Source organism: Rhyacophila brunnea, unplaced genomic scaffold, assembly GCF_057557595.1.
Source record: "Rhyacophila brunnea isolate RB1 unplaced genomic scaffold, BYU_Rbru_1.0 scaffold_2, whole genome shotgun sequence".
NCBI classification, from domain to species: Eukaryota; Metazoa; Arthropoda; class Insecta; order Trichoptera; family Rhyacophilidae; genus Rhyacophila; species Rhyacophila brunnea.
The window spans coordinates 26,740,430-26,761,414 of record NW_028232859.1 but is presented as its reverse complement, the minus strand read 5'-3'; the positions used below and the strand labels follow the sequence as shown (position 1 = coordinate 26,761,414).

At 32.5% G+C, this 20,985-nt stretch overlaps 1 protein-coding gene across 1 annotated transcript in view; it reads right to left on the bottom strand.

The window, feature by feature from the left end:
• Lrrk (Leucine-rich repeat kinase) overlaps positions 1-20,985 on the bottom strand; it is a 100,220-nt gene that overhangs the window by 75,419 nt on the left and 3,816 nt on the right. The window contains exon 3 of the mRNA XM_085946759.1: positions 17,274-17,439. Coding sequence (XP_085802885.1) covers positions 17,274-17,439 — 166 coding nt within the window. The remainder of the gene's footprint in view (positions 1-17,273; positions 17,440-20,985) is intronic.

Here is a 20,985-nt window from a genome sequence, read left to right as displayed (position 1 = left end):
ATCATCATTGTTAGTTTGAACTCTGAATGAATCCAATGGCGAATACTTTCGCAGTAAGTAACTATTTCTAGATCCAGTGACCTCTAGGTCTACTTTCCGGCTATTTTATAATGTGCTACCTCTAAGCATCGCATGACCTGCCTACCACCACAGGATGTCACTGATTACGCCCCGAGTACATAGGAGAGACATGGTTTACAAACTAAAAATATAAAATTGTATGCAGGTCGATTGATAGGCGAATACTGAATAAAGCAGTGGCGAAGGGTGGAGGTAGGCTGTTAAGATCCGACATAAATAGTTCATAATAAACTTTGTTAGTCATACGTATTTGTTTTCATTGGACTAAGCCTACAATTTACAGATTGTATTGGTTAGAAAAAATCAATTAACACTGCGAAAACCAGCCCATAGTAAGTAATAGTCAAAAAATAATCGTCTATCTATAAAATATCTAAACTTCACTTATCATAAAATCATTAAGTCGTACATAATTTTGGATATTTTATGGACAGAATAATATTTTTCATCCAATGACTATTATTATAGTTTGGTTTAGGCAGGGCTTAATGAATTTAAAAAAAAATTACCAACAATATGTGTAATATGTGTAATCGAAAACAAATACCTAAGTATGAACAAAAAAGTGTGCACTATTTTGTCGAATCGCCCATAATCAAAACTATTATGGTTTGGTTTAGGCAAGGTTTAATTGATTTTTAAAAACTAACCAACACATCTGTAAATTGTAGTCTTAGTTGAATAATACGAATGACTGACAAAGTTTAATGTGCACTTTTTATATTGGATATTAACAGCCTACCTCCACCCTTCGCCACTGGAATAAAGTATACATTGAATGCTTCGTTTATGTATGAATAGGTATAAATCACTAGGTACCTAGTAATTTTGTTGAAGAATACAATATACTCACTAATTAATAATAATTGGAAGCCTTCCAAATACTCGGTCCTTAAAATGGATAGGGTGTGAGGAACTATAGAGTTGTGATAAACACGTAGACTTTCATAGACTGACGAGAAGAGTTGCAGATAGGTACGGACGGTACAGTAGGTAGGTATGTGTTACGAATTATACATATAACTAGTAGGTACCTATAATTAACTATATTTATCATATTATTATCATTGTTATTTTAGAGCGACACCGTTTTTGGTTATTGTAAACTGTAAGATATCGATAAAAACCGCAAAAGCTGTAGTATTTTACAACGTTTTTCTTAGCTCGTATTCTTATTTGTCCGGTGGTTCTTTGTCCGGTACAAATCTTGCAATCGATTTTTAACTAACTTCCCGACTAGCTAGACATTGAAACTTTTAGAATATATCAGAACACGATGCCAATGCATTTTTAGCTATCTTTAAGTAGAATTGAATTCATTTTCAGTTAATTCTGTTTTGTATGAAAAGTTATTTCGACACCATTATTGGTTGCTAGGGTCTGGGGTCCTAGCAACTAAATTATTAATATATATGTGCGTTACTATGGAAATCAATATGACATGTCAAGTACAAATTTTTTTGATCATTTAAGCTAGTCAAGTCAAGTTTACAAGTTTATATTATTCAACAGAATTTAAAAACGTTGTAAGTACTCGTATATAAAAAGTTCTTTTTATCTTATAATTATTTATTTACAAAATATTAACGATTAATTGAAAACATAAATAAATGTCGAAAAGCACAGGTAAACAGCTGACTCGTGAAATTATTACAACCTTGAATGATATTGGAACCCGTGTAATTTCCTTGACGAACAGCTTTTTATACAGTAATCTGTGGCTTTGTTCAATTCCAACAAAAAATATCAGTCACTACTTTACCACAAGCGGAATCAAAACCATGTAGGAAACAATTTTTAAATTAAGCAGGATGACAATTTTTCAACACATTTTCGTAACAACAGTTTCAATGGTGTTAACTGTCAATTCTTCGTGGAAAGACACAATAAATGGGTACTTACAATAGATCCAAATAATATCCTTCCTTACAATGGCTCTATATCACAAATCGAGACATGGCCTCTTCAATTCTTATCTTCCATTCTTCATTGTCTCATGTCAGTCCTTCCTCCTTGTCCTTGTGTCCCTCCCAGCAATATGTGGAGAGCCTTAGTACTACAGTCTACATTCTACATTGTACCAAAACCGATGTATGTCTAACGAAGCCTGTTCTAATGCGTTATTAAATTGGCGTCGATTAAGTAATATACTCTATTTATAATATTATAATCTAAGGTTCCATTCGGCATATATTAGATATCATTAATTAAATGAATATCTAACCTACAAATCAATTATTACGAATATGATAAATGTTATCTAATAAGGTACCTACCTATATTGATATATTTTTTCCAATGACGATATTAAAAAATAATCTACTGTCAGATTGCATATCTTACGTTCAACGGTTATGTGCATCCGTGTTGTAAAAATAGCATGACCAAGGCTTTCGTGGTGCAGTGCATAAGACGCTGGGCTTTCATACGGGAGCTCCGGGTTCGATGCCGGTGAGGACACAATATATATATGTGATTTTCTCAAAGTCAGGGTGTTTGTGATTCTTTCACTTCTATGAATTACTAAAGACACTACTGTCATTGGGTCTCTAGGCATGTTTTAGTGTTAAAAAATGTACATTATATATATATTACTATAAAAAAAGTACTGTACAAGTGAGAAGCAAAATGATATAGGTATGGTATTCATTTATTTTTAATTAAATATGTATCTATAGTGGTAAGTATATGGTATATATATGGTAGTAAGGAATGATATGACATTATGGTAATTAGTGTGATACGGATACGCAGTGACGACACGAGAAACAGCAGACGGTGTCGCATCGTATCGCATTACTGGATGATGCACGACGAAGATACGATACGCGGATACGCAACACGTGGATACCGGCCAAAATGTGTTACCGCGTAAAAAAAATATTTGGATTAAGGTCCACGTGCCGAATAAAGGACGAAAATTATTAAGAATATGGGGTATTTTTTGGGGGCCAAACAATCTGTAGAATAGGAAAAATTTATGTCTTTTTAGTGCCATATCTTTTCTCATCCTAAAAAATAAATGCTCGTGTTGATAAAATAATAATGTGAGAAACTGCTATAACCGCATATTCATGGAACAACTATTATACTTTTTGTGATCAAAAAATAAATAATTGCAAGGGTTTTACAATAGTCACTGATAGTGATAATATACTGTCAAATGAAAAAATAGCGCTAATCAATTTATTGTAATATTGTTTATACTCTCGCTCCCTAAATCCACATTAGAATTTTTCAATAGTTAGGTACTGATTTGTATGTAAATTTGAATAAAAGAGATGACCAGACGAAAAAAATAGGACCCATGAATAGCATTTTTATTTAGCATAATTTGGCGCCTACCTCAAACAGTCAGAAGTTAGCCACGACGTGGTCAGTGAATCGATGCGAAAGAGGTGTAGGCACATGATCGAGTTCGGTCAAGCGGTTAAATATAAAAGAAGATATAAATTAACCCATTGTGATATTTTTCCGGCGGAAATATAGTCAGTAGCCACCAAGTTTTATTACCGTTTCCCTAGAATGTTTACACAAATGCGCACATTATCTTCGTAGGGAATGTGACCAAAGAGTAAAATTAACACTAAGAAAATATTTAAGGTTCATGCGATTTATAATTCTGTGTATTTTTATTGTTGTTGTAGAATGTTTTAAAATGTTTACGGTCGCGCTTCGTTTTGAAAAAAAAAGTCTCGCAGCGCTCTCGAACTCCGTCTCCACTCCCCAGTATACCACTGATGTAATAACATAATACAATTATGTATAGTAAAAGCAGAATTCAGGAACTCGCTGAAGTAAGCAACAAAGTACGCTTGAAAATAAATGTCACAAAGACGTAAATCACGTTCAACTGCTTTGCAGGCCAAAAAGAGATTCTCATCAATGGCACTCAACTCGAACGGGTGAAAAACTACGTCTATCTAGGTCCTAGGACAACACGTTTCTATAGATGGATGTATATTTCGTGAAATTATTTGCAGAGTAAAGCTGGGTTGGAGTGCTTTTGGTGTGAAAAATGGACCCTACGTCAAAGAGAGATCCAGAAACTTAGAGTAGCACAACGTGGTATGGAGAGGTGCATGCTGGGCATAACGCAAAAATACAAAAACAGAAATGAGTGGATAAGGAAACAGACAAGGGTTTGCGATGTAATAGAGTTTGCTAAAAGTCTCAAATGGAAATGGGCTGGGCACGTAGCTTGAGGAAGGGAGAATCGTTGGACAAATCTAGTCATCCAGTGGTACCCAAAAGGTACAAAACGTCCGTAAGGTAGACCTAGAGGCCGCTGGATCGATGGAATGATTAAGTTCTGCGGAAGTACGTGGCAAAGCAACGCACAGGACCGAGAGAAGTGGAGTCAGCCTGGAGAGGCCTTCATCCAGCAGTGGATAGATTCAGGCTGATGATGATGATATTATTTTATTCGTATTATTTTGCTTACTAAAAATGCATCTGTCACATTATTCTTGTTTTATCAATAAATTGTCAACAATTGCTATTGTTTTTTAGACCAGTGATTATTTTATTATTAGGTCACGTCGAGAGATTGAGAAAGTCATGGTGGCCAGTGATTAAATATATTTTAAATAAACAGACGATTAAAATTATAGAAGAAATAGAGGAAATTATAAAATAAGCTTTTACAGGAATTTACAAAAATATATTTATTAATATATAATATTATATTAATATATAAATAAATATAAATTACAGCGACTAGTTGAGTCACAAACTAGCAAGCATAAATGCGAAGATTTTTTTTTATATATAAAAGTTTAGGCACATATACAAATGGACATACATACTTATTGTGATTATACCTATCCTATAGTTATACCATCACAAATCGTCAAGTGTTCGAATATATAACTAAGTTCATCACCGTATAAAAAAGTATTGAATGATAATAATATGTGAAATGTTAGCATGCGGCGCCCTCACTCAGCGGATAAATTATATTGGTGGATCTTATAGTTATATGATTGATTAAGGCAGCCACGATTTTTTAAATCTTCTTTCAGTAAGTAAACTCTAATCATAAACTCTACTTTGATATACTATTACAATCCACATTCATGGCTTTGCAGCATTGTTGATCTATTCATAGCCATAGTTGATGCATATTGTCAATATTATTTGTATGAACTGTGCCATAACCAGGAGATTTGACTATTTTCTTATTAAATCCCGCTCCATTGTGTAAGTGCGGAGAAATCCGAACCACATAGCATGTTGCTGATATCTGCACCCTGTATGTTTTTATTGTTATTGTCTACCATCAGTACCATCCACCAAGCTATAATTACCCTATAAGTACCCTACCGCCATGATATAATTTATAATGTATGTAGGAAGTTGAAAAATAAACACCTACTACCTGCATTGTAATGTAATACGAGTACATATTACAAATTCGCGTCCATGTATTTTAGTTATTCTGCTAACGTGTCCAATTTAAGATTATGATATTGTATCTAGAGCAGTGCCCATTAACGCTTTCGCTGCTGAATAGATAATGAGATTTTAATTGCCCCCTTTAAAATGCACGTTAATTACATCGATTGGCCGCCTGGTCATTACGCACCGTGTGCGTCTTCCGCGTCCAAAGTATTAATTAGTCAACGTATTCGAAAATAATTTAGGATATTTTGGAACAGAAGTCTGGTGCTCTACCGAACTATCCAAGCAGTCGAAAACAGCTCGTATTTAAAAAAATAGTTGAGCGCGATTAGGAATATTTAAATAACATTAAACCGATACATCTGTAAACATAATAAATAGTAATTACACGAAAAGCATGCACCAAAGGGAGATATTCCTGTATTAGAACATTTTACATACACTGCAAGATGACATTACACTATCGAGGAAATTACTTGCCAAGTTCCATCCAAGGGACTGTCACATCATCTGTGAAATAGTCGCAGGCATCGTACGCCATTTCTGGAGACTTTCCTGACGATGCGACGGTCGCAGCTGACGCAGCCCTTCCGTTGCGAGTGGCGGCGTCGTCGGCTGACTCGCTACGGCTCATCTTGGCCATGCGAGATGGCACCAGCCTCTCCAGCATTGCGGAACACTCACTTTCGAAACTTTCAATTGCACCGAAGATCCACTCCGATGGGCAAGCAGGCAATCACTAACTGTTTATATCTCGTGAATTTTGATCGCGATTTGCCGCTATGTTTTGATTAGTGTTTGTCGTCCACTTGAAACTGGCGAACTGATACGGTTAGCGCTAAAATGCTGCCGTATTATTTCCACCGCTTTACACATTGTTTATTTTATTTTTTGGCACTTTCTCATGCCGTTGAAGAGACATTTACATTGTCCTGTTTGTATACCTATTCAATGCAATTTATTTTAAACGATTATAACAAGTCTCAATCATTGTAGAAAATACGACCACATTATCGATTTTGTACATTGATATAATATAAGTACATAGCAAAAACGTTAATAATATATTAGTGCAATGCATTATAGATAGATATATTGATTGATGCCGGTTATCGATGCCATGGATATACTGTTATCTTTTTTTTTTCAATAGCAAAATCCATTGCATTATATAATTTAATCTTTAAAATTTGTATTTTATCTATAGAAGAGAGAGTGAGTCATATGAGCAAATTCGTTGGGATACTATAAGAAAATAAACAATAAAGATCACCGTTATAAAAACAATACCAGTTTCTCGGAGATAAAATAATTTAAACACTATCAAAAGAAAGTTATTAGTTGTGGCCTATTTGACAAAGTCGAGATAAATAATGTGAAATGAACGCATTCTCTTATTATCTTCTTCTTAGCATTCGCATCTTATTATCAATGAATCGAAAGTGAATACGTATGTGAGGGAGCCGCCTGAGTTTTGCATGAGATGCATGGAATATCAAGAATATGTATTTAACGCTAGTAAATAATGTACACGCATATAAAAACATGCGCACGAAACGCCATTGAGGCTAGTGATAAGGATAACCTGAAAAAATTACATCTGAATGTCGTTTGCTTATTTTCCACGAAGGAAAATTATTTTTAGTAGGTACTTACCAATTATATACGCAAATATGAAAGACTAATAAATAGTATTAAATACGTCAATATTATTTACATCTATATATTAGAGATACACTTTCGGTAACAGACGTCATATTTATATTAGAACAATACTTAAGTACTTATATGAATTTCCTGCTGTCAATAAAAAAATAATATATATACTTATATTATTATTATTACACTGTAGGTATATTTTATATATTTTTTACACTGTCGAAGCCCATATTATGATCATATGAAGATCGAATCTCGAATCGATCTTTTGACCATAAAAGACAGAAAATATACTTTATCACTGTGCGCGCATTGCCAATGATAATGTAACAATTAAATCACTTGTATAAAGTTTATTTTTAAGATTGATTTAGAATCAAGCTTTCAATTTATATCGTGCCGTTTGCATATTTTTACCATTGTATGAAAATAGAAAAAAATATTTTAATAATTATCAAGAAATCGCCCCACTATCTACTTTCTATTTTCCGTTACAAGTCGCTATTTTGATATTTGCATGTCATTTTGACGTAATTTCGATTTAACGTATCTCGACACTATGCATCTCGGGGTTATTTGTTTTGTCACCTTGGTTACGAAGTCCAATTAATGTCGTGTGACATCACTTTGCATCATAATAGCATTGGCCATAAAAATCATAATTCCGGCATCGGCAATGGAATTTTTAAAATTAAAATATAGGCATTAGAACACTCGATTTTAATATTATTTTATAAGAAAAAATACATACTTAGCACATTTTCGTTCTCAACACACCTTACAGAGATTTTTGTACATTAAACATTTGGTTTGTATAAGTGTACATACTATATAGATAGGTAGGTATATGTTGGAATACACAGAAAATGTTTAATTTAACTAAGTTAGTAGCAATGTTATATGAGATTCCGAAATTATTTAAATAATAATTGAAAATTCACACGCGAAGCACGATACATGTCGTCAATGGACGGTTTTAGACTGACACAAGACACAATAATCCCGCAAAACATTATTTTAAGTAGATAACAATATGTCTAAGTATTGAAAATGTGGCGGCATCAACCCTCAATAATCTGGCATGGTTCAAAAAGCAATATCTAAAATCACGGTCATTTCAACTATTTTGAATACATAAATGTCTCGCGGTCGTGAGTGATATAATAGTTCCGGTTCCTTATGGTTTATTTATTTATACCTACGACAAACCGGCAAACCTGAGCGTTGAATGTAGCCGACAACTTAAATTTAATAATATTCGATTATTACTATTAGAAATATTGGTGAAAATCGCGTAAATCCTGCATTGTTATGTTTGTAGTTATGCAGACTCAATCAATTTAGGCATAATTGACACATTGGCCGACACAACTAAGTAATTTTCAGTGGCAAATTAGTAGCTAGGTATATACATTTTTTTTATTGAGGCGGACGAAACCGGTCCTAATCTATTGATTAAAAGTGGAATAAGTACTACACAAAAAAATGCGTTTTATTAAATAAAAACAACAAAGAAGATTATCATTAGGTATACAATAATTCATGTTGAATACTCTCCCGTATTCCATTATTTCTAATATATAATATTTCTAATATAAGTAACTATATACTATCAAAGATAACAAAACATCTAGTCTAGTATATGTATTATCGCTTGCTGCAGTTTACAACGTAGGTACAAGTACCTACCTACCCGCAACTTTTTACTACAATTATGACAGTACATTATTAGTAATGATCAGATTGAATTATTTTATAATTCTGTCAGAATACTTTTTACCTAGTACCTATGTCTACTAGTACGCTGGATCGTAATCCCGCACAAAGATTTCAATCCTGGAATTAAACAAATCCGAGTGAAATTTCGACATTTTTTTTCCATGTCTGTATCGACATAATAATATGAATATTTGCTAACATAAAAAGATACACTTAGATCTTTATCTTTATGATTTAGCTTGTCAATTTCTATTTTATATTATGTGACAATCTCGAAATTTAAAAAAATAAGAGATAACATAATATGCCACATCGACTGCTTAATCTGCAAACCGGCTAACTCCATTTGGACAAATTGTTCAGGAAGGAGAAAAAACATAATAATTTAACTATCGAGCGGAATTTAACAATTCCAAAAATACACGTGATTTTTTTTTTAGAAATAAGCTGCACTATGTATTAATACACTATTTTAGCTTCCCTTTTATATTGTTGCATTTACGATATTGGAAATTTGGCACCTGAAGTTGACTGTTTTGTGTGAACAACGATGACGCATTTATTTATAGGTTTAGGAGTTTGAAATTTTGTATGAGCATAAAAAACATGCTTTATAACAAAATGCCATCAAAATCTCATTTATTGTGAAAAGTGCAGTTAGCTGGTTTGCAGATTAAGCAGTCGATATGGTAATATTTACGAGTTAAAATGTGTTTTTTAGCAACTACCTAGTCGCCTCCGGCTTTCATTATTTTACGTTTTCATAGTCGACAAAATTTATTTAAGTTATTTTTGGAAAAAAAATAATAATCGAAGAAATCGAGCGGTATCTATCGCGATATTGCGAATACTAGGAACCTATATAGGTAGTTCGTGTAAGTCAAGAAATCGAGCGGTATCCGAGAATTGCAAATAGATGGTACCTAAAGATGTCCTATCTGGTCGGAAATTGAGATGCTCTATGACTGATAGGTATAATGATGCTGCGGAACGACTTAATTTACATAGGTACATTTACGTGGGTTGTTACTCACTACTAACTTATCGACTATTGACTTATACGACCAATTCGTATCAGTATTGAACAATGATTTAAAAAAATTTGCTATTCATGAATTCATATTAAAGTATACAAATATTTAATTAATTGAGAGTTCTTAGTTAGAAAACGAGTTGTCTTATATAACACACGAGTACCTAATATCAAATAATGTTGATTCTGATGAATAGGAATAGATAGTACCTATTATTATTATAGAAATAATTGTGTTGTGTAACTTCCCAACTAGGACTATTATCTAAACCTGTTTTGTGCCATTGTCGTAAATTCTCACAGTAAAAAATATACTCCTAAATTGACTTAATTATTGCTAATTTTATCATCCGACTCTAAGTGACGAGCAATTTATTGCATTCGCCATCATTCAGACACTGTGAATCTACAAACATTGAGTTAGGTTAGGTAACCACATTTCGATTGGCTGATAATATTATTTTGCTTTTTAATAAAGAATCTTCAAATAAGTAAGTACCTATATATCATATCACAATTTCATATCACAATTTACTGAATGCAAATTAATATGTCAGAATAATTAATTGTTATGTATTTTCCAATTATGTGGATGTATAATTATTGTAGTGGAGGTTGTGATTGAGAAATCTCGTCTCGCAAATTCTATATAAATAATCAGAAAAGTCCAAACTCAAATCTTAAGAAAATAATTTTCAGAAATTACGAGAATTCTCATTTCTCGAGAAATCATCAAAGAGATTCTCGAAAATTTATAAATATAGTAAACTGCCTACCGCGACCGGAATTTAAAAATTCCCGGTAAAAAAGTTGTTAGATATGCAATGATTCGGTTTTTTCTAAAGGCTTGAATGGAATTTCAGGAATGGAAAAAAAAACCAAAAAAGCTGAAAAAATATTCGGCAAGAGAAAACAAAAACCAATCTAAATTTTTTGAGAAAACGAATGTTCTTGATTTTGAGAATTGTCGAGTTTTGAGAAATGAAAAAATCGAGAAATCACAAGCTCTATACCGCAGTGTAACGAACATTCCATCAAAGTTCTGCCGAGACCATCCCATGAGCAACCCCCTAAGTGTTTGGCTGACATACGAGAGTGGGATTCCTATTATTGTAAATTATTATATTAAACACATTGATGGGAAGAGAGCCTTCTCGTTCGCCATAGTGATTTTTAAGTATATAGGTATGTATTATCTACCTTAAATTCGGCGATACTTCACCTGAAATAAGAATTCACACGGTATCAACAGAGCTGGGATCCTAATAGAATAGTTTGTGAAATCATCAATCCATGTAAAGTGAGAGTATTGACGAAAATGATAAAAGCATGTCGTTCATGAAATTTTCCATTTTAAATATCGACTATAAGGCGTTTTGCTTGAACATCATTTTACTGCCTGCTGAAGGCCTCCCCCTGTTTCTTTGAGATATCTCAATTCTTTATATTGAGTTGTCTCGTGTTTTTGGTCAACATATACAGTTCGATCCGGTAGGTAGGTTTAAGGGGAGTAACGCGGAAAGTCTACAAAATAAACCAACTAACAAGTAAGCATTCGAGAAAGATTTCGCGATAGAATAGATATCGTCAAATCAGTTTTGTAGAACCTAAAAATTCCCGTGGACCAATAATTACGGTAGGTCATCATTATCGTGTTTTTACAGGATAAAAGAATGTAGTAAATTACCGACAAAAAATTGATAATAAAAAAATAAAAAAAAATACGTAGTATCTATCGCACAATTATATATTTTAAGATGATAATAAATGTAAAATAACTGTGCGATTCAGTCACGAAGCACGCGACTTTTACTATTCATGGAACATTAGGAAGGGAAGTGCATGAGAATGATAATTTTCATCAGAATTTAAATCACCTCGCGACTCACGGGTTAGGAAGCCGTGGACTAGACGGACAATTAAGTTATACTTAAATAGGGTGTGAACGGTACGTATATCTAGAATATTCTCGGTGATATATTTTAGTATTAAATAATAATAATTAATCTATATCACGCGTGATCATTGATCAACTTCAAGTAGCACACCCCACATGGTCTTTCATTAACTTAACTAAACTTGTCTTTCACTATCACATAGAAATACCGACTATCCCATTCGTCGGGAAAATTATAAGTTTTCGTCTTTTTTTGGACACTTATCGCATTTATTATTACTACTATACAAATAACGTACTATGCGACGGTACGGGGAACTACGCCTCAATTTAAATCAAGGGGATTCACATCTCTTCTTCCTTGCACTCCTGCGGCAAGCTGTGAGTGATGTAATAGGAATCGAGTATTACGACGATATTACACGGGCGTTCTGACGTATCACTTTGACGTAGATGGTTAAGGAAATAAAAATAGTTTTTTTACATTTTTATCACTCAGTTCGACCAAAATCTATCACGCGATAGTTCGATCGACGCGTTGGACATCCCTGATTTATATCGAACATAATATTATGTATATGCAATGTAATGATGATATTATAAAATAATAGATCTCACTTTTATCGAAGTTATATCACGTCTTTCGAAACTTTCTTGATTGCCTCTTTATTATTTCTTGCTGGGTATTATAAACTAATATAACAATTAAATTTGATATAATAGACAACTAAACAATATCTGTATGCTTTTTCAAAAATTGTAATAATATATAAGATTCCGATAAGAATATAACACGAATCTTGTAAGAACGGATTTTGGTAGTATCCCAAATTTGTGTGGGGTATCGTAATGACTAAAGTTTCTACGACATTTATAAGGTATCTTTGTCCCTTATCCGTCACCGAATGAATACAAATTATAAGCAAACTGCTATGCACATGACGTCATTAAATGTCACAGTAAAAGCTTTAAATACAATATATATCCCTATGATTTAATGGTAAAAATAAAATATATTTAATAATTACGCCAGTAGAAAGAGGACTCAAATGCATAAAAATATTATTATAATGTACCAAAACTTTCTAAAATTGTGTTACTGTAGTATCTAATATTTAAATGTTAGTGTATTATTACGAAAAACTAGGAGATACCCAATGGCTGTGGTGGTTTTCCATGAAGCAGATGACTGCAGTTACTTTGTTAGAAAGTATGTTACATTTTATTAATAGTAGGTATGTGAGAAAATATTAAAAAAAAAACACGAAACCATAACATTATTACGTCTCTGTTCTGGCAGAACACACTAACTGGAGAATTAATACTAGTTTTGAGTAATTTGACTTTGAAGTTGTTAAAATGTTTGAAATGGTCTATCATATGAGTTTATTAAGTAATCGTAAAAAGGATTACTTTAAAATAAAGACTGTTTATTTATTAAGAAGGTTTCCAGACGGTAAAGTTTGAAATAAGGAACATTTTGGTATAACTAACTCAATATGTCATTTTTTCGAATTAGTGTCTTCTGCCAGAACAGTGACGATTAAACAGTGTAAAATGTCCAGACATAACAATAATTGCAGTAGTGTAGTTTAACACTCAATTGTGGTTTATCGCGTAAACATATTGTTTGGCACTAAACCTGTCGGCGCTTCGAATCTCCACGTACCCAAAACCGCCACAGCCCTAATGGCAAAATATATTTGTCAAAGAAGCAAAGCATCAATTTTTTCGTCAAACAGCTGTTATCCGGATATAAAGTATGGTTATTTTTTATTCTGTAATAGTAATAATTTATCTATGTTACGATGTTTCATCGCATATAGTGGATGTGATATCTTTATAACAATACAATGCCGGCAATATTCAAATTAATGTTGATGAAGATTGATATCTGGTAATCATCAATATTTATATTAATTTACATTTTATACAATTTAATATATTTTGTATGGTGATACCTAAATACAATAAATTATTCATCTCTAGTGCGGAAAACTAATAGGAAGGTAGGAGGACACAATGGGAAAATCCGTATGAAAAATAGGCGGCACACTGACAGATAGGTATAACCTAAAATTTTGAATATTCCCCCCAAAACTAAGCGTAAACGAAAATACCAATCACTTCATTACGATAACTTTATTCATAGAACTAAGCGAAATTATATAATAAAACGTTGAGCAATGAGCGAAATTCTTTATTGGTGAAAACATTAACAAAACGAGAGTCTTGTCGCGCAGGGTTTCTAAGGTAAGGCTGTACACCCGAAACTGACATCCGCGAATCCACAGGCTTTCGATAATTTGACAGCTACACACTAGCGCATGCTAAGTCGGATAAGTATGTACGTGTCTATATTTTAATAAGGGAAGATTTTTTGCGGAGCTGCCATACCTACCCGGAAGTGTTATATTTTGTACCAAATAAAAATGAAATGTGATGGTAATAGAATGTAATAATAAATGTAAATGTCGGAAATAAAGCAGGGCACTAGTGGTTATGTGATGTCATATTATTTCTTTCTGCACGCAACCCCCGCCCTCTTGAATTATAATCAATAATGAGTGCGTGTGGTGCGTAATAGAATGGCGGCTGTTTCAAAAGCTTTGCTTTTAGTTTTCGAACGCAATTCAAATATTCTGCGACCACGAAAAAATTAGATAGCTATTGCTGAAACTACCGATCGTATCTTCGTAATTTATTAATAATAAAAATGTTGAAAGAATTAATGAGAACCCTAATTTTGATAGTTGTTTTTATTTTATAAAAAATAAAACAGCAATAACCAAAATAAGATTATTGAAAATACATTTCAATTATTCTATATATATATATATATATATATATATATATATACTGAATGAAAGCATCCCCAAGCACTTGTAATCTTACACGAGAATAATTTTGAATGAATGTCTGATTTTTAGAAAAATCAGTGGTGAACAACAAGTGACATCGTATTGATCAAAACCTGTGTCAACCTTTAGGATTAAAATAAATAAAACGGGTTTTCAGTTTTCTGAAAATATTGTCTCTGGTTTTGAGAAATAGTTTTCGCATTTTATATTATAACCTAACAGCGAGGGTTTTTCTTGGAGCGCAGGAGACGCTTGTTTCAAAATAGATCCAAAATCTTAAAACAGATGCGTATTTTTTACAATCTGAGAAAATCCTTACAGCAATAGTATATTTAACGCTCGGTGGTGGGTTAACGCACAGGTTCCATTTCGCAAGGGGGTTGCCAAACATGTCATAAAATACGACAGAAATGTAAGGTGAGGTAGTTAACGGAAATTAATTAAATGCAATAAAACAAAATTTGTAAATTTTATACAAATTATTAAAAATTTACACACTTTTCCTTAAGGGGGGACATGCTCGGCGTAGGTCAAAATGGAGTTTTTATTGCATTTTCAAACCATGATCCTGGACATTCCTTAAACGTTGTAGATAATCTATTTATATAATTTTGAAGCCTTATTATCCTTTATATTTATTTTAAACATTTGATGACTGCATAAAGTATTTTTATTACATAAAATAGTATTCTTTTAAACCTCTCGCTCTAATGTTTCCGAATATAGTCATATTTCGGTACATGAATGTGCAATGGTGTTAAGATTTTTTACATTTATTAATTTTTAAACGCATTTATAAAACCATTATATTGATAATCTCTGTGATCCCAAATTTGACAAGAATTAGGCATTTTATTAATCAAAAAATCGGCAAGATTAACACATTTGAAAATAATTCTAAAGATACTAATTATAAGCTATGTCTTTGACCATTCAAGTGTGATAAACATTATACGAATAATGATTGCTTTATAATAATTATTGACCTAAGAATAAGATAGTGTTTTTTTGAAATACGCCATTTCTTTTGGCTTTCCCCAGTGGTTAAGCTACAACATACGGCCGTAGCCATAAATTGACAAACTATAATTGAAGTAGGGAGTAAAATGATGTTAACGCGCGTGTTTGAACATGTACCTAACCGATTTTTTTAAATTTTTTTTTAAACAGTAGTCCAAACACGCGCGTCAATATCATTTTACTCGCTATTTCAATTATAGTTTCTCAATTTATGGCTACGGCCGTATGTTGTAGCTTAACCACTGGGGAATGACAAAAGAAATGGCGTATTTCAAAAAAACACTACCTTATTCTTAGGTCAATAATTATTATAAAGCAATCATTATTCGTATAATGTTTATCACACTTGAATGGTCAAAGAAATAGCTTATAATTAGTATCTTTAGAATTATCTTCAAATGTGTTAATCTTGCCGATTTTTTTAATAATAAAATGCCTAATTCTTGTCAAATTTGGGATCACAGAGATTATCAATATAATTTTTTATCGTGAATATTTTACTAAAATTATCTCGTCATAAATTATACTAATGGTTTTATAAATGCGATTAAAAATTAATAAATGTAAAAAATCTTAACACCACTGCACATTCATGTGCCGAAATATGACTATATTCTAAAACATTAGTGCGACAGGTTTAAAAGAATACTATTTTATGTAACAAAAATACTTTATGCAGTCATCAAATGTTTAAAATAAATATAAAGGATAATAAGGCTTCAAAATTATATAAATAGATTATCTACAACGTTTAAGGAATGTCCAGGATCATGGTTTGAAAATGCAATAAAAACTCAATTTTGACCTACGCTGAGCATGTGGGCCGTTAAAGTTCATTTGGAATAATTTCTATTGTAGGGAGGGTGGAGATCAGTCAGCGTTTGGTGTCTCCACGTACTTTAAGCCGCCACTGCTAACTTCAATTCATGGACATATATGATTGAAGTGAAATTCATGTATGAAAAATAAATTAGAAGTTCAAGACCCTAATATCCTTTCTCAGCTTATTAAAACTATCTTTAAATAGCTCGGAAAAATAGAAAAATATACCACTTTAAAAATACTTAGGAGACATATAATAAAAAAAAAAATGCAGTTATAATCTATGACAACCAGGGAACACAAAAATAAGGGAAATGGGTGACCTTCAGGGTGAGGCTGTAAGAAGATTAAATTTTTGAGTGTGGAAATATGGGACATAGTTACATTTGTATTATATTATAAATTAAAGTTTGTCACGTTAAAGAAACGCGTATTCAATATTGGTAATATTTGAGGACACTCGGTGCGCTTTGCATTTATTGTGTTTTATGGCCTGACCATGGTGACTAGCTTTTACATCTCTATCTTATTATGTAATAATATATTCTGTGATAGCAATGCAATGTCCATCCCCGTGTTTTATAATAGCTGAAAAGTTGATGGTTGGTAAACAAAAAAAGATTTAGATTCAGATTGTTGCTGGATTTCAAGTTTGACGCTAAACAAATTGTTGATAGGTAATTTATGCTTTTTCATAAATGTTTACAATATAGACAAAATGGCACAGTTATTCTGTCTAATAGATATAATGAAATATTATATGTTAGGAAAACATTACCTTGGACATCTTTAAGAAATCGTGCAGTAGTTGTATGTCCGCCTAGTTCAGCCAGCAGAAGAGAAGTGAGTCCACCCGCATCTTTGACGATCAGTGAAGCACCTGCAGCAATGAGCTCCCTCACATTTTCTATATATCCTCTTTCAGCAGCAATATGCAGCGGTGTCTAAAAAAATAATAAAAGGTTAATAATAAACTCATCCTGACTATAAAAACTAGTGAAAAACCTACAATTCAGTAACACAGTTCCGTTTCTTTTTCCATGTTCGTTCCTCAGGTTGAGCTTGCAGACACCATGTGGTGCCTCTACGAATCCCTGTCCATCGTCAATCTTATCGTGACTTCCAAAATCATGACAGCACCTGTAGTTTCGCCGTATACACCTTGTGGATTGCATTTAGTGGTCTTCCAGAACATTTGGTATCCAATATTGGCTTGATGGAAAGACCTATCTTAACCGGATAACTGCCGCCAGCGTCTTAGCATGCTTTTCTATTCCGAGAACAGACGGCGGGCCAAGCAAAATGCGCGTGCAAAGACACTCCACTTGAAACGCAATATATCGGTTGAGGTCAATGTTTTAAATAATTCAATCACATTGCCCACACAGCGACATCTCTTAGGATCATGGTGTAATACTTACATTTGACAATTTCTATATTATCATCAACGAAACGTCAATTTTAAACAAAGCTTTCTTGGATTACCGAAACGCGTCACTAGTAGGGTTGAGCCACGGATCCGATATTTATCAAATCACACGCCGGGATTCCCGTTTACTTATAGTAGACGCAATCGACATATATAATTATGGTTCGCTTATGCATACGAGAAACGGCGAATACTGAATATACACTAATACTCAATGGGAGTGACACATCTTGGAATACATACCAGTTGAATATTAGAAGTCGTATTTGACGTATCTAATTCGGTTTCGCGACTGAAATATTTTCACATTATAATTCATTTCTTTTATGATAGTTTTATAATAATTACTTTTAAACTTTCTGCGTTTTTATTCGTAATTTACGGGTGCTGTGTCGGTAACTGTTTATTTTATAAGATATTAGTGTCGGGACTTATTTTATTCGCATAGTGTTTAACTTATTTGACTTTTTTGTAATAAATCTTTATATAATAAGTCAAGTTTCTGGGATATTTGAACTTTTTTACATATACATTTTTTAATCTTCTTCCTAATCAAAATGGAAGGAACACAAAGTACATCAGAAAATGTCGAGCAGGCCTCACTGTTGAATCGGATGACAGTGATTTTGATGTAGATTATGATGAAGAGGAACAAGATGTTTTGATTCCCAGTGCATATGAAGCTGCATATTGTAGAATTACTTCTCATACATAATCACATTCTCATCTCTATTGTGTAAGTGTTGTGACAACCCTGACATTTTGTGAAACATTAAGTTTGATTTATTTCAATAAATGACGGCGTAAATGGACACATCGCGTATTAATTTGGTAAGTTTATATGATATAGTATTAATATAATGCCAAAAAAAGTATTTTTACTAAGGTTTATTGTTTCAAAGAAAATCGCGGCCCTCCGTATATGGCCATACTAATACCTCCTGGCATAGAACAGGTTAAGGCATATGTGTCGCTGAGTTTAAAAACCCGCGGGATTTGATAGACACATTGATTTTGTTTCATAAATGACAGTTAATCGTAGTGGCCTTTGAAAGAGGCGATAAAATTTTCATATAGTGATTTTAATAACGAATACAACGATATATAAATCTTAATTATTTCAAAAAAGTGTTATAGCGGGTTATGAAACTCAGCGACACATATGTGGTACGTGGCTAAGCCAGATCCAATGCCACAACCTCTCATGTTAGATGTGATGGGATGCTGCATGGTAATTTCTGAGAAAGTCATGCCACCGGATACCCAGTATCCGCTGAAAGTGTCTGTTTTCGAAGCTCAGCATTTGGTTGCTCTCTGTAAGTTACTTTAAGAGATTCAAGAGGGGGTATTTGGTTCAGACTAACTATAATTGGAAGTTCCAGACATTCCGCATTGAGTTGAATGCACCAACGATCCTCCAGGTATTTAAATATGTCGACAATCTTAATGTTCCGTCTATCACTAATGAAATAGTATATTTAAGGTGCCATTCCACATGACTTTGATATAGATTGCGTTTATACAACACCACATTTTTATTGACCCTCAACTGGAATTATGTATAATTCGGAAATACCAAAAAAAATACATATCATTAAAAATATGGTGCATTAGATTTCGGTCAGTGTGCTTTACCAACGTATCTATGTACTTATGTTTAATAAAGAATGTTAGATTTTTAAATCTTGTGAATTATTCGTTGAATATTAATATTATATTAGTTGAATATATTAAGACTAATTTTGTCCTAATATAATATGTTAATGTTACAGTCTGCACATGTGATTAAACTACATCATTGCATTTGTAGCTGTACAAAGTTAAGGCTCACTTTAGTTTTTCAGAAAAGGACAAAAAAATGTATTAGTAATAATGATTGTACTATAACTATGGTAAAGTTTCATAATTAACTATTATTTTGAACCATTTTTACATGCTATTTGATGATTTTATATTTCTATGACATGAAAATATCGTAAATAATTCAGATTAATTATTAAATCTAGTAAGAATCTAAAAATTTGGTAATTGTAGTATGAATTTATGTTTGATTAAAATCTGAGACTATATAAGGAGCAAACATTCAAAAAGTGATTTGTCACACATTTTGAAAAATGCCGTTTATTGTCAATTCTGATAGTCCATATTAAAATCTATGAAAGGAAACCAGAATCAGTGTTCAAAGAACCTTTTATCCTATAAAAAAATATAATGCCTTGATTTTCATTCAAATAGTGTTTTGCCCACAAGTTTCATGCAAATCGTGTTTTGTCCAAATTTCAAATCAAAAAATGAACCACTTCCGCGAATTTTGGATTATACAAAATACCAAGTTTAAAATTCTTTCCTTAAACAGTTTTATAATAAAAAAACCATTTTGAGTACAATATGTTTTTCTTGATTATCTCAGCTCAACATCTGTGTGACAAATCACGTTTTGAATGTTTGCTCCTCATATTGTATTCGGTACCAATTCAGAATTTCAAAGTTAATAGGTCTATTATAATTGTTCACCTGTAAACATTCTATATTATAGGAGTTATACTATACAGCAGCGCTGTCCAACTGGCATCCCGCCAATTTTTTTTTGCAGCCCGTGAGCTATACAGCAAATTTTTCATCAAACATTGGGGAGAGAATTACCCATCATACATTAAAATATGAAAACGTTTCATTATAATACTAAATATAAAAAATACTTCTTCAAAAGAAAGAAATATACTTGCCACAACAAATGTTGATATTGACATAAAAGAAATTGTTGCTCAACAACTAAGGCCACAATGGTCCCATTAATTAATAACATATAAGTACGTATAAGTATAATCTTTGTTTTTTAATTTTTTTCTTCTTAATAACTATCTTTCTTAATAACTTTTGAATTGACATTAACTGACTTTTCATTTACCTATCCTTTTTGGCCCCGAAATGTTTGCTAAACAAAAAATGGCCCGCGGCCTAAAAGAGGTTGGACGTTGCTATACAGCAAAGAGATGAATTAAAACAATGAAAATAGTTTCAATAATGCAATAATAATTTGTCTAACTCGACAAGTTCTATA